This window comes from Buceros rhinoceros, unplaced genomic scaffold, assembly GCF_000710305.1.
Source record: "Buceros rhinoceros silvestris isolate BGI_N320 unplaced genomic scaffold, ASM71030v1 scaffold4634, whole genome shotgun sequence".
NCBI lineage: Eukaryota > Metazoa > Chordata > Aves > Bucerotiformes > Bucerotidae > Buceros > Buceros rhinoceros.
In genome coordinates, this window is record NW_010406359.1 from 128,509 (window position 1) to 139,891 (window position 11,383).

The 11,383-nt window shown below is 42.8% G+C and overlaps 1 protein-coding gene across 1 annotated transcript in view; it reads right to left on the reverse strand.

The window, feature by feature from the left end:
* The window catches only part of LOC104491593 (VPS10 domain-containing receptor SorCS3-like), a gene marked incomplete at its 3' end in the record, with an annotated part of 133,212 nt that extends 122,878 nt beyond the window's left edge, over positions 1-10,334 (reverse strand). Inside the window, exons 1-2 of the mRNA XM_010134043.1 lie at positions 10,297-10,334; positions 9,193-9,292 (exon numbers count right to left, since the gene is read on the reverse strand). Coding sequence (XP_010132345.1) covers positions 9,193-9,292; positions 10,297-10,334 — 138 coding nt within the window. The remainder of the gene's footprint in view (positions 1-9,192; positions 9,293-10,296) is intronic.
* Positions 10,335-11,383: the final 1,049 nt, after the last annotated feature.

Sequence of the window (11,383 nt, forward strand, 5' to 3'; positions counted from 1 at the left end):
TGTATCTGCTTTTTCAGAGAATTAACTACAAAAGCCCCAGGAATCTACAGTTTTCCTGTTCGTGCATACCAAGGGACAGCCTTCCCTGGAGCACAACGATCAGGTCGTCCCTGTTTAAGAAAGGGGAAAACTTCCACTGGGGATCTCTCATAAGTCTGGGTCCCCATTCTGTGCTGTCTGTGCTGACACAGATGCTATACGACCTCCATTTATCTCTGTGATTTATGTCAAGTCAGAAGTGGCAAAATTAAGACCTGTGAACAAACAGATGGCAGTTTGTTCTTTCTTTAAGCTCAGGAGCCTACAGGTCAGGTTACCTCAGGTCCCAGTGAGGCATCTGTCATGCCAGGCCCCAGAGTTCCAGGAGACCCCAGCAGGCAGGGCAGAGCAGTCTTTCACAAGAGTGAAAAGAGTTGACTGCAAAAATCCTCAAGGAGGCACAATCCCCAAATACAGTAGTAGTAATAATAATAATTTTAAAAAATCAAACAAACTAAACAAACAACCTTTCTGGGCATATTGAAAAAGACCTTTAAGAGTATTCTAACAACATTCATATTTTGCTTTTACATCTCTATGTCTTCCATTCATTGGTCTTGAACCATGTTTAAAACACTAATAAATTAAGTCATACAGCATCAAGAAACTTTATTTCTTACATAGAAAAGGTCAGAGAAGCCTGCTCTGAAAATGTGACTTTTCTGAATTCAAAAGAGACAATAAAAATCCCCTCAAAAGAAGCAATTCCTAAAGACCTCTTCTCCAAATACTACAACACATCTGTAACTCAAAAAGATTTCTTTCACACAGTTTCAGGTCACGGTTCTGCAAGCATATACAAGAATTCTCTTTTCTCAAGTGACAAATTCAACCTGAATTAATTGGACAAACAGAGAGAATCCCATGCACATCAGGTCACAAGACTGCACCCTGTAGATAAAGCACATCATATCACATATCCTCTGGCTCTGCCACGGATGTTGTGGGTGACCTTGAGGAAATCATCTTTGCTTTATCAGGAAGTGAAGAAAAATATTACTTCATCATTCGCATTTTATTCCTCTGTTTAAATTGTCAGTTCCAGAGACTGACAGTTACTGTCCCTGAAGCATATTTACAAGACCGAATACACTGCGATCTTAACCAGACCACAGCTGTGTTTGTGTAACCAGAGCAGAACAATCTGAGCTCAGCTAACACAGATGACGTGTTCCAGAGCTACAGCCTTTCCTGTACAGCAGTAGGCAGGTTCTGCCCACATGGGGTCTGGGATGAGCGTCATGGGTTTTGGAGTTCTGAGAACCACAGGAACATCATAATGAGCTCAACAGGTCCAGAGAAGGGGTGCATGAAGAGACGATTACAACTTCATTTACAGCTCAAGTAATTTAGGCCTTCTTAATGGCAACTGCGAAACCAAGAGCTATTTAGTAACTGTATTTCATTGGACTGAAGGGAGAGATTAGAAACAAAAGGCAGTAGAAACAACTAGTTCTATCACTCCTGCCCCGTGGCTTTAACTTAGCCCCGTTGCCTTTCCATTGTAAATACTTTCTCTGAGATCACACCAGCAAGTGCCAGTTTGCAGCACATGCTGTCTATCACAGCATTGGCCTAATAAGAAAAAAACGTCCAAAGAAACCCTCCATCTGTCAAACGGCTTTAGAATACCCCAGAGCTCTGTTCCTCACCAGTTGCTTGAGATGCAATCTTAGGAAAAAGCAGCAGACGATTAATGGGAGCTGTGGCAAAGGACGGCAACTCAGTTCAGGTTAGGTTAGCAAGCGTCAGGCGCACGCTGGAACCCTGCCTCATCAGCCTATCACACATCTGATGAGTAAAGAGAAAACAAAATGCTGTGACATTCCCTTTGGGATCAAATGAACTAAGAAATGAAATCAAAACCAAAATCAGTTTGGACCATGGTTCTGCCCTGAGGCTCCAGTCACAGCTGAGGAATTCCCTTTGGAGACACATGAGGCCAGGACAGGGTTTGCTCTCAGTTACTATCCAAGGGAGCAATAAGAGGTCAAGAGGAGGAGCAAGAGTGAGCAAGAGGAGGTCAAGGCAACCTCATTTAGGATCTGCAATTTCTGTAGCAGGAGGTGTGACCCTCAGTGTGCTAGCTAGTTTCCAGTCAGAAAATGTGTTTCTCTGTAATTGTAATATTAAGAGTCACAATTAACTTCTTCCTTCGTTAACCTAAACTGCAATGCAGCATTGCTCTCTGCCAGGTCATAAATAGTTGCTGCATTTCATCCCCAAGAAGCTGCACAGAAACAAATGGATCTAATTAGATTTGTTTCAGAACTTCTGACTTTCCAAACACCTCTAAACATTTCTCATTTTGATAGGCCAAGTTCAGAGGCATGACTAGGTATGAGAGGTGTGGCATGCCTTTGGCTTTTATAGCTTCACAGATTTGGCCTGCTCCTTTGTTTTGACTCTATGACAACTGGGAAAATAGTCTCCAAAACCATTTTCTCAAAGCTCTTTACCTGAGCACCGTAACATTATTTCTATTTTATGCTGTTTGCAGCTACTGTTCAAATCCCTTAGCTAGAAGGTCTATCTATAAATAAAATCTCTAATACTTCAGTTCTGGCATAAAGGAAAAATGGGGTGAATCTTCACTTCAGTCACTGCACCTGGATGATATTTCTGTACAGAAAGTCAGCATAAAAGTCTACAGACCTTTTAATTCTTCAAGTTATCACCTACAATGACGATAACAGCACAGGAGAAAAGCTAAAGATGACTCTGATTGAATTGCAAAGCAAATTCATGAAGAAAGGTATTTCTAAGATATCAGAACTGTCATCCCAGATCTTAAATACAATCAGAACCTCCTGTTTATCCACATCTCATCTGAGCAATACTATGTACAGGCAAATGCTTTTTGGTCTGATTTTGTCAGAGTTGTCATTCTCTTCCTTTTTCCTCTCTTCTTGTTCTTTTAAATGCTTTTTAACTCCATCCTCTCAAACTCCACAGGAATCCCAAGGGTAGAGATAAAAGTTTCATAGTGGGTTTTCAGCTAAACAACACCTTCATCAAGAGCATGCACTCTTAATGGAACATTTCATGGGAAAGCAATACATGAAATCATGTAATTGTAATCATGTAATACATGAAATTCATGAAATTGTTCAACAATTCCTTGAAATTCAAAATGGCACCTCAGCGCCTGAAAAAAGCAGTGCTTCAGATATACAGAACTTCTGTTCTCATCTTCCTTCTGCACCCTTTGGAAGGACTTTGCATCCCTCTGTGAGGCATCAGTTCTAGAATGAATCCTGTTATGACAAACATCAAGAAAGCAAATGTTCTTGGGATAGGGGATCTTACCCAGCAGAGCAACCCATGCTGGAAAATAGGAACTCGCAGCACTTGAGCTCCAAATAGTGCCATTTTGAAGGGCAGGCTACTGGTTGAAGAATCACAGGCTCATTTTTTGTAGAAATTATCCAATTTTCTAACAAAATTTTTCAACAACCAAAAAAAAATACTTTGGATAGAAAGAAAATGGGAATTTAAAAAGTCAAGAGAAATGTTCATGTTAAATTAGAAGAGACTTTTTCCCTTAGCACTTTGGAAGAAATAAACAATTCTAATTCCCAGACTGCTGTGAAAAACTGCCTCGAGTAAGACCTAACGCCCAAAATATTGCATTAAATTAAAGGTCAGCAGGGAACTGAGATCTCTGCCCAGCAGAGACTAAGCATCCTTTTGTCATATCCCTAAAGACAGACAAGAGGCTATAGGGTGGAAAAGCAAAGCTATGCATTTTGCAGCTCTCACCTTTTCAGAGCACTGCACTGTCTGTCCTTAAATCCCGCTCGTCTGTAAGGAAGGGGTGCTGCTAAACTAATACAAAAGTTTCTCCTTTTGGAAGTTCACCACTGAGTTATTAGGTGTGTTGCAACCTATGTGTCAACCAGGCAAAGCACATGCCTCTCCTGTGGTCTCTCGGGCAACCAACCAGGTGGGCAGATGTACTGAAGGGGAGGATGTGCCCTGGCATATATTCTGCCTATTAGAGCATCCTCATGGTGATAGAAGCATCAAATCTGCAGGCACTTGGCTTCTCACCAGGGCTCAAAAGGGTAGATTTTAAGAAAGCCATAGCCCCCAGGACTTCAGAGTTGTCTGGCTGCTAAGTCTAATGATCACCTGGAATTTTGTAGTATTCATGAAAACTTGATGCAGATTTTCCGGATCCAAATACAAGTCCCTGGTGTGCAAATGAAAGAAAAATGAGCCCAAGCATCTGCAGGAGAGCAGATACAAATCTGGCAGTTTCAGCTCCCAGCAGCAGAGACTGTACACACAGTTGCAAAGCGTTGTGAAAACCTGAGCTTGTTAGTTCTTAGGAGAAGGGAATTAGCAGTACAACTGCTCCACAGGAAGATGAAGTAGTCCTGGCTCACAGCAAGAAGTGTTTCAGCTCTGGCACAGCCAGAGGCTACAGATTTACAAGGGGCTGCAACCTGCTTGACTCTTTCCTTATGCTGGGACTCCAGGGTGGTCTCATTTCAACTGATGGGTGCTCTCAGATCACAACGCTGGCCCTGATCACTAGCAATGATTCTTGAGATGCAAGAGGAATTCTAGCTGGGAAGAAGCATTCTTGGCAATTCCTTTTATATCTGCATATTGTTATATTGATTTACTTATAACAGCAAACCTCGAATTACACAATGCAACACACAGTGTGTTTTCCAAATACCTTCTTGTGATTTCTAGGAAATGGACAGCCCCTATCTCAGTTCCAAACCCAGCCTCAGCAGGCTGGGTCAGTAGCTGGGAGCAGGGGCTCTGGGACCCAGTCCTGCCTCTGCCCAGCACCACGTGGGGACACAGCTGAAGTCACCTCAGCTCAGTCTTGGCTATGAAGCTCTGTGCCTTGGTTAACTCTGTGCATGCAGAGGGTTGATATCTCCCAGTGGAAATGTTTAAACCGTGAGAAACACAGGCGTTTCTTCACCTCTTCCCCTCTCAGCTGCCTCTTTCCTAGTCAGGCACAAAGACATGGTCTCTCCACAGTGATTCTGCCCACTGGTAAACACTACTGACTGATGTGTTTCACTGAGGAGCAAAGGGCAGGACTGAGGGACCAGCTGCTTCTAGGTTGCTCCAGCATTTTCCAGTCTAATGTGTTAGGAAAGACGTTTCAATACTAGGCAGGACACCAAATATTCAACACCCTGCTGGGACTCTCCAGATAGGGATGGGAGATGCACGTGGAAGCAACTTAGAAGGAAGCCTAAAGAGAACAGGAAATTAATAGAATTGACTAAATATATAACCTGAACTGAAACAAGAGCTTTTAGCTTAAAAGAGGGAGGCCGACAATACATGAAGCTAACTGGGGACCTGCTTTTGTTAACAACACTGAGCAGATACTCAGACATCAACTTTGTTGGGAGCAGAATAAAACCCAAACAAAAGGAAAGAGGCCTAAAGAGCCATTAGGTCATCAAGTCTGACCTCCATGTGTAGCCTGTGTTCCAGAATTTCACCAGATCATTCCTATGTTAAGCTCAATTTTCCTTCCAGAAAGGAATCCGCTTTTTAAGAAAAGGGTGTTGGAGTGCCATAATTCAGGAGGTAAGTGTGGCTTTCTTGGGATCAAGAGAGAAGAGAAATGACACACGCTCATAGTCCGTGGTTTGTAGCCATGCTGCTTAATCCAGCTACTCATCTTCTGCATTTCAACTCTCGCCTCTTCTGACCCTCCAAATTGCAAAAAGCAGAGTTGTTGGTATTGAGAAATACCAACCACTGAGAGCAGCCCTGTGGAGAAAGATTGGCTGATACCAGTGGATGAAAAGCTGGACATGAGCCAACAACATGCGCTCACAGCCCAAAAGGCCAACCATACTCTGGGTTCATCAAAAGAAGCGTGGCCAGCAGGTCAAGGGAAGTGATTCTCCCCCTCTACTCTGCTCTCATAAGACCCCACCTGGAGTACTGCGTTCAGCTCTGGAGTCCTCAGCACAGGACAGCCATTGAACTTGGAGTGGATCCAGAATAGGGCTATAAAAATGGTCAGAGGGCTGGACACCTCTTCCATAAGGACAGGCTGAGAGAGTTGGGGTTGTTCAGCATGGACATAAGAAGTCTCCAGAAAGACCTTACTGGAGCCTTTCAATACTTAAAGGGGGCCTATAAGAAAAATGGGGATAGTCTTTTTTAGCAGAATCTGTTGCAATAGGACAAGGGATAATGGTTTTAAAATTTTTTACAATGAGGGCGGTGAAACACTGGAACAGGTTGCCCAGAGAGGTGGTAGAAACCCCATCCCTGGAAATATTTAAGGTCAGTTGGACAGGGCTTTGGACAACCCAATCTAGTTGAAGATGTCCCTGCAGCAGGGGGTTGGACAAGATGACCTTTAAAAGTCCCTTCCAAGCCAAAGCATTCTATAATTCTAAATCAGTGTCCCACCATGACCTGGAAGAGCACTGAGCAGAGAACTACAGGAGAAGTTTCCAAAAAACTTAAAAAATTCCTACCAAAAATTTTTTAAAAAAAGAAATTAGAAACAAAAAACTTTAATTTTAAACGAAGAAGGAAAAAAGCCAGCCTTTAAATCCTTTTGCCTCATAATTGAGCGTTGGGTTATTCCACAATTCAGGTAAATGAAGTTTATATAACTGGCATTTGGCTGAATGCACAATTTCTATTTAACAGCTGAAGAGAGGCATTTTGGGTCTTCAAAGAAATTTGACAGGTAATTCCCACTGTAGTTCTGCAGGGCAGCTGAGAGGTAATTATCCTTCTCACTAGTAAATCAATTAGGAATAAATATATGGAAAGCTTTTCCCCTCCTCCACGTAACTGCTAATCCTCTAAGCACTAATGAGCAGACAGGACTAAGAACAGTGTGCAAATGCATCAAAAATCAACAGGACCGGCAAGGCATGCAGGGTCCAATCAGCACCTGGGGAGCTAATGCCTCAGGAGAAAATATCTTGCCTGGAAAGGGTCTGCACAATTCACTGTGCGCGCATATGCCCTGCGCCCAGCTGTTGCTTTTGGTATCTCCCTCCCTGTCTATTGCCTCAAAGACAGACCTAATTTGAGGCTCACAAGAGATCACTGCTTTGGGTTCAACTAGCCAGCATTTGTGCTCTTAGAGGTGAAACACAAGGGATCTGGACTTTCTCTACTGGGGTGCAATTGATTCACCTCACCCGCTGCTTTGTGATTCATTCTTGGTGGTTGTCCTCAGGCTCAGCAAAAACACAATGCTTACACTGCACGCCACCAGAACAATATTCACCCAGAGAGACTTGGAAAAGGTTACAAGTGCATTTTTTGCAGTACATGACCTCATGAATCTGCAAGGGGTGGGTGGACAACAAACTTGATACTGAATTTGACAAACCCCATGCGCTCCAATCCAGTCACACCTTCTTCGGGCATTTTTCAAATGTTGCACGGTGTATGGATGTTTTGAATTGCTTTGACAGTCAGAGTCACCTCCGAGTTCAGACAAACCAGCTGTTTAACGATACACAGTAACAGTGCCCACACATTTAGAAGAGGTAGAAAGAACACAGCAGCCAGCACTGAAGCTGGTTTCCTATCGGTTTTCCTTACAGATCCCACCATTTCACAAGATTTTTCAGAAGGGAGAAGAGGAAGTCAGACAGATAGGTCCAGAAATAGTTTCTTTCAGACATAAGACCAAAAAAAATTTTTTTTAATTGTTATCTGAAGTAAGTAAGAAAGCAGCAGGTAAAGATAGGTCTGCATACCACTACATGATGAAATGTAAATGTTATTAACTAAAAATTAAAAAGGAGAGAAAAGATTGCTTATCTGTAAAGCTCAATAGCTTGAGAAATTGCTAGAAGATAATCATATATCCTAGTACTCCAATTTGTGAGGGAGACTTTACACCAGTGACGTAGGATTTGTAACTGAGCATATTGTCTCTGATTTTAGGTGGGCAGAGTTGCTTTGGAAACGGAATGAAGAATTAACTCTTCAGTGTCCACCACAGTGGATATAAGAGGGGCGTGAAGGCCAGGAGAACTCATTACGGAACGTCTTCATTCCATTTTGCTCAGCAAAAAGAAGTCATGGTAGTTGTCACAATAATTCAGCTTCTGCATAAGAAAAAATGTAAGCTGCCCCCTGCTCACTCAGTCTTCCTCTCCTCTATGCATCCAAACACGCACATATTTTGTGGATAGCAATCAAAGCTATAACTGCCCTAAGGTTGCATACACTGAAATAAACATCAGTCCTGAAGCCTCTGTAGAACAACCAGTGATGGAAAACACAATAGTAGTAATAAGAACAGTACAAGTAGCAAAATACTAGTTTGGAAACCTATTCATGGAGACAGAAGATGGGCAGTTTGAAAGCCATCAAGCCCAACAGTCTGCACTCCATCCAAACACAACTCCACTGCCAGCCATTAGCTACGTGCTGCAGCCCTCCTACACTGATTTCTGTGGGTAGCTGAAAGCATCTTTGTCCCACTACCTCCTCCCTACACAGGCAATAATTTTAAACCAAAAAAGCACTGAGGAGTAACTCCTGGGCTGAGCTCTGCGAGCCAGCTGCAGCCCTAATTGCATCACATGGGAAGTGTGAACAGGGGCTTTGAAAGCTGTGACTTCATCTTCTCTCCTACACATTCAAATCAAATCTTAGGGCTCCCACCCACTCTCTCAGGCATATTCTGCTTTCAGCCCCCTTATGTGATGTAACTAATGAAAATGTCATTTATATCTTTACCTCCAACTTCTAGCCAGGGAAAATATAAAGGGTAAAAGAGTCAAATGCAGAAATAAATGCCTTTTACTCAGTATTTCTAATAATAAAGACAGAGAAGGCAGGAAGAGGTGTATTAGCCAAAGCCAGTGTGTGAAAGAGCCCCAGAAACATTTGTGTGAGTTCAGCATCTTTAAAGGTGTAACAGTCACGAGGAAATAGAAGCAACACTCTTATTTCTCCAACACATTCAGCAAGAGATTAAGGACTCCATCCCTATCAAAAAAACAGGCATAATTTTACTGGGTTCCATGGAATTACACTAGTGCAACTTAGCCAGCTAACTCAAGCTCTTGTGAATTACCAACAGATTTCATTTTAGGATCATAATTCCTCTCAGAACGAACAGAATGCTGTAATTTTGTTTCTATAGCTACCAGTTCAATGGCTCTCTCTTACCTTCCTCTTGTTAGTGGGACTGACATAAAGGTAGCTCAGCACAGTCTTCAGGCCTACTTTGTCATTTAGCTTTTCATAGGTAGTGCCATAGTCTGTTGACCTGCAGAAAAGAGGAGACAAAAAGAGTTTATGTGATTATTAAGAGCTCAGGGGAAGAAAACGACTGTGTGAACAGATGCCCAAAGTTACAGCTTGAGCATTATTACCCTTAAAACTCGAGCTTTTGTGTTTCATTCAGGGTGGTTGGCAGAAAAGAGGAGAAAACTTGAGTCCTTTGGGTCCGAGTCTGTCTCTGCATCAATTGATCCTATTGATCCGTGGTGCCCCCCGAAGATGGACCTTTGGGGTAAGCTCCGCTCTCATGTACCAGTGTGGGATTGCAAATTGTATCTACTTGAGACAACTACAATCTCAGCAGCACACTTAGCACAAATTCTCTTTTCAGACAAATTCAACAGAAAAATCCAAATTAAACCCATCAACAACAGTTTTATTTAAGTAGGCTGATTTTTGACTTCAAGATGGGGATCCAAATGTGGTTCAGAATTGTAACAGCTGAACTCATATCTAGATAAAAATGTACCTAAACTGGCATCTTGAGTTCTCATTCACCCCCACCCTACTCTGTGCCAGGCATTTAATCTTTCTGAGTTAGAGAGACAGATTCAGGCCTCTACACTAGCAAATCCCACTCAGAGGAGCAGATGATCTGGGGGTGGCATTACCCATTCGTGACTGGGGAAAAGGGCTGCTTTGTCACAGAGGGTTTTCTGTAGCTTCCTCCTCCTCATTTGTGGGCATGTTTGAAACCTTACTGCACCCTGCTTGTTTCTCTGCTGGTTTCATACTCTGCTTTTCCTAACAAACAAGATTTTTTCCTACCAGAACAAATCAACACTTATCTAGTACAGGTCCCACACCTGAAAAGCGGTCGACACCAGCTTGCTTTAGGAGGAGTGTCACAACCCATATGAAAAGCCCACCCGCACCATGCAAACAGTGAGGAGAGCCTGGCTCTTCATCCTACACGGTTTCTGTCATACGGACAGAGCAAACACAATCCTTATTCAGGTAGACAAGGAAAAAATCTCACAAAAATTCTACCTGGACATACCTAAGATTTTATTGAGGTGAGAATTCATGGCGCCTGCCCCCCTCTCTAATCACACTTTTTACTAAACAGATGATAAAGAACACATAGCAATTCAGTGCTTTTCCCAGTAATTAGCTCTGCTAATTTTCTGATTTTCTAAGTTCAGCAAGCCTCCAGTACCTGCAGTTTTGTGGGTCTGCCTGAGACCAATCCTCTGCTCTTTATCTGTCTGGCAGAGAAACAACCCAAGTCAACCCTCCTGGCATCACAGTGATCAGTGCCACCGGACCAGCAGCTCAAGGCTCCTACTCAAGTCACTGCAGAAACTGAGCAATGCCAGAATGTGCACCCAGCTCCGCTGGTTTACCTGCTACTAGCAGAGTCCAGAATGACAGCAAAAGAACCATGCCACAAAAACAGCTGGCTGGCTTCAGGCTTTCCATGAACTCAAAAGCTTGTTTTATCACTGACGCGGCTCCAACACATTTGCTTCTGTGCATCTTCCAAGCACAATTCCTCATGTTTTGTAAACTGGTCCTTTCCTTAAATGGGTTGAACCTACCTTCCTCCTTTGAACACTCAGCTCTCAGGGTGCTTCAGGTCTTCCTTGTGTTCTGGTTTAGCTCTTTAATACTAAAATAGAGCTAATAGTAGCTCTATTTACACTTAATCATCTTTGGTACTAATGCATAGTCGTGATACTCACTGGGCTTCACAGAGACATCCCAAAGGATATTACAATAATGTACTGTATTTCCATAGCATTTTCCCATCCAAAGAATCTGAAGCTCTTGTTTCACTAGGTGTCAATACTGTACAAAAAACCTAGCAGCTTTCCCCCTCCACCCAAGCTTGAAACTGAAGCAGCTCAATTAATAAAACTGAATAATCCAGGCCAATTAATTCCACTACACAAGATCTCCTATACGTGCAAATTCCACAGGTCAGGAGTCCTCAAGTAACACTAAACTCTAAGCAGATAACAACACGCAGAGGGCAGTCACTGAGGTACTTCCTTGATTTCACCCTTCCGGCAGCAATGAAGCGCCGAACAAGCCACATTCGTGACTACACATGTTTCAGCCACTAGCTAGGGAA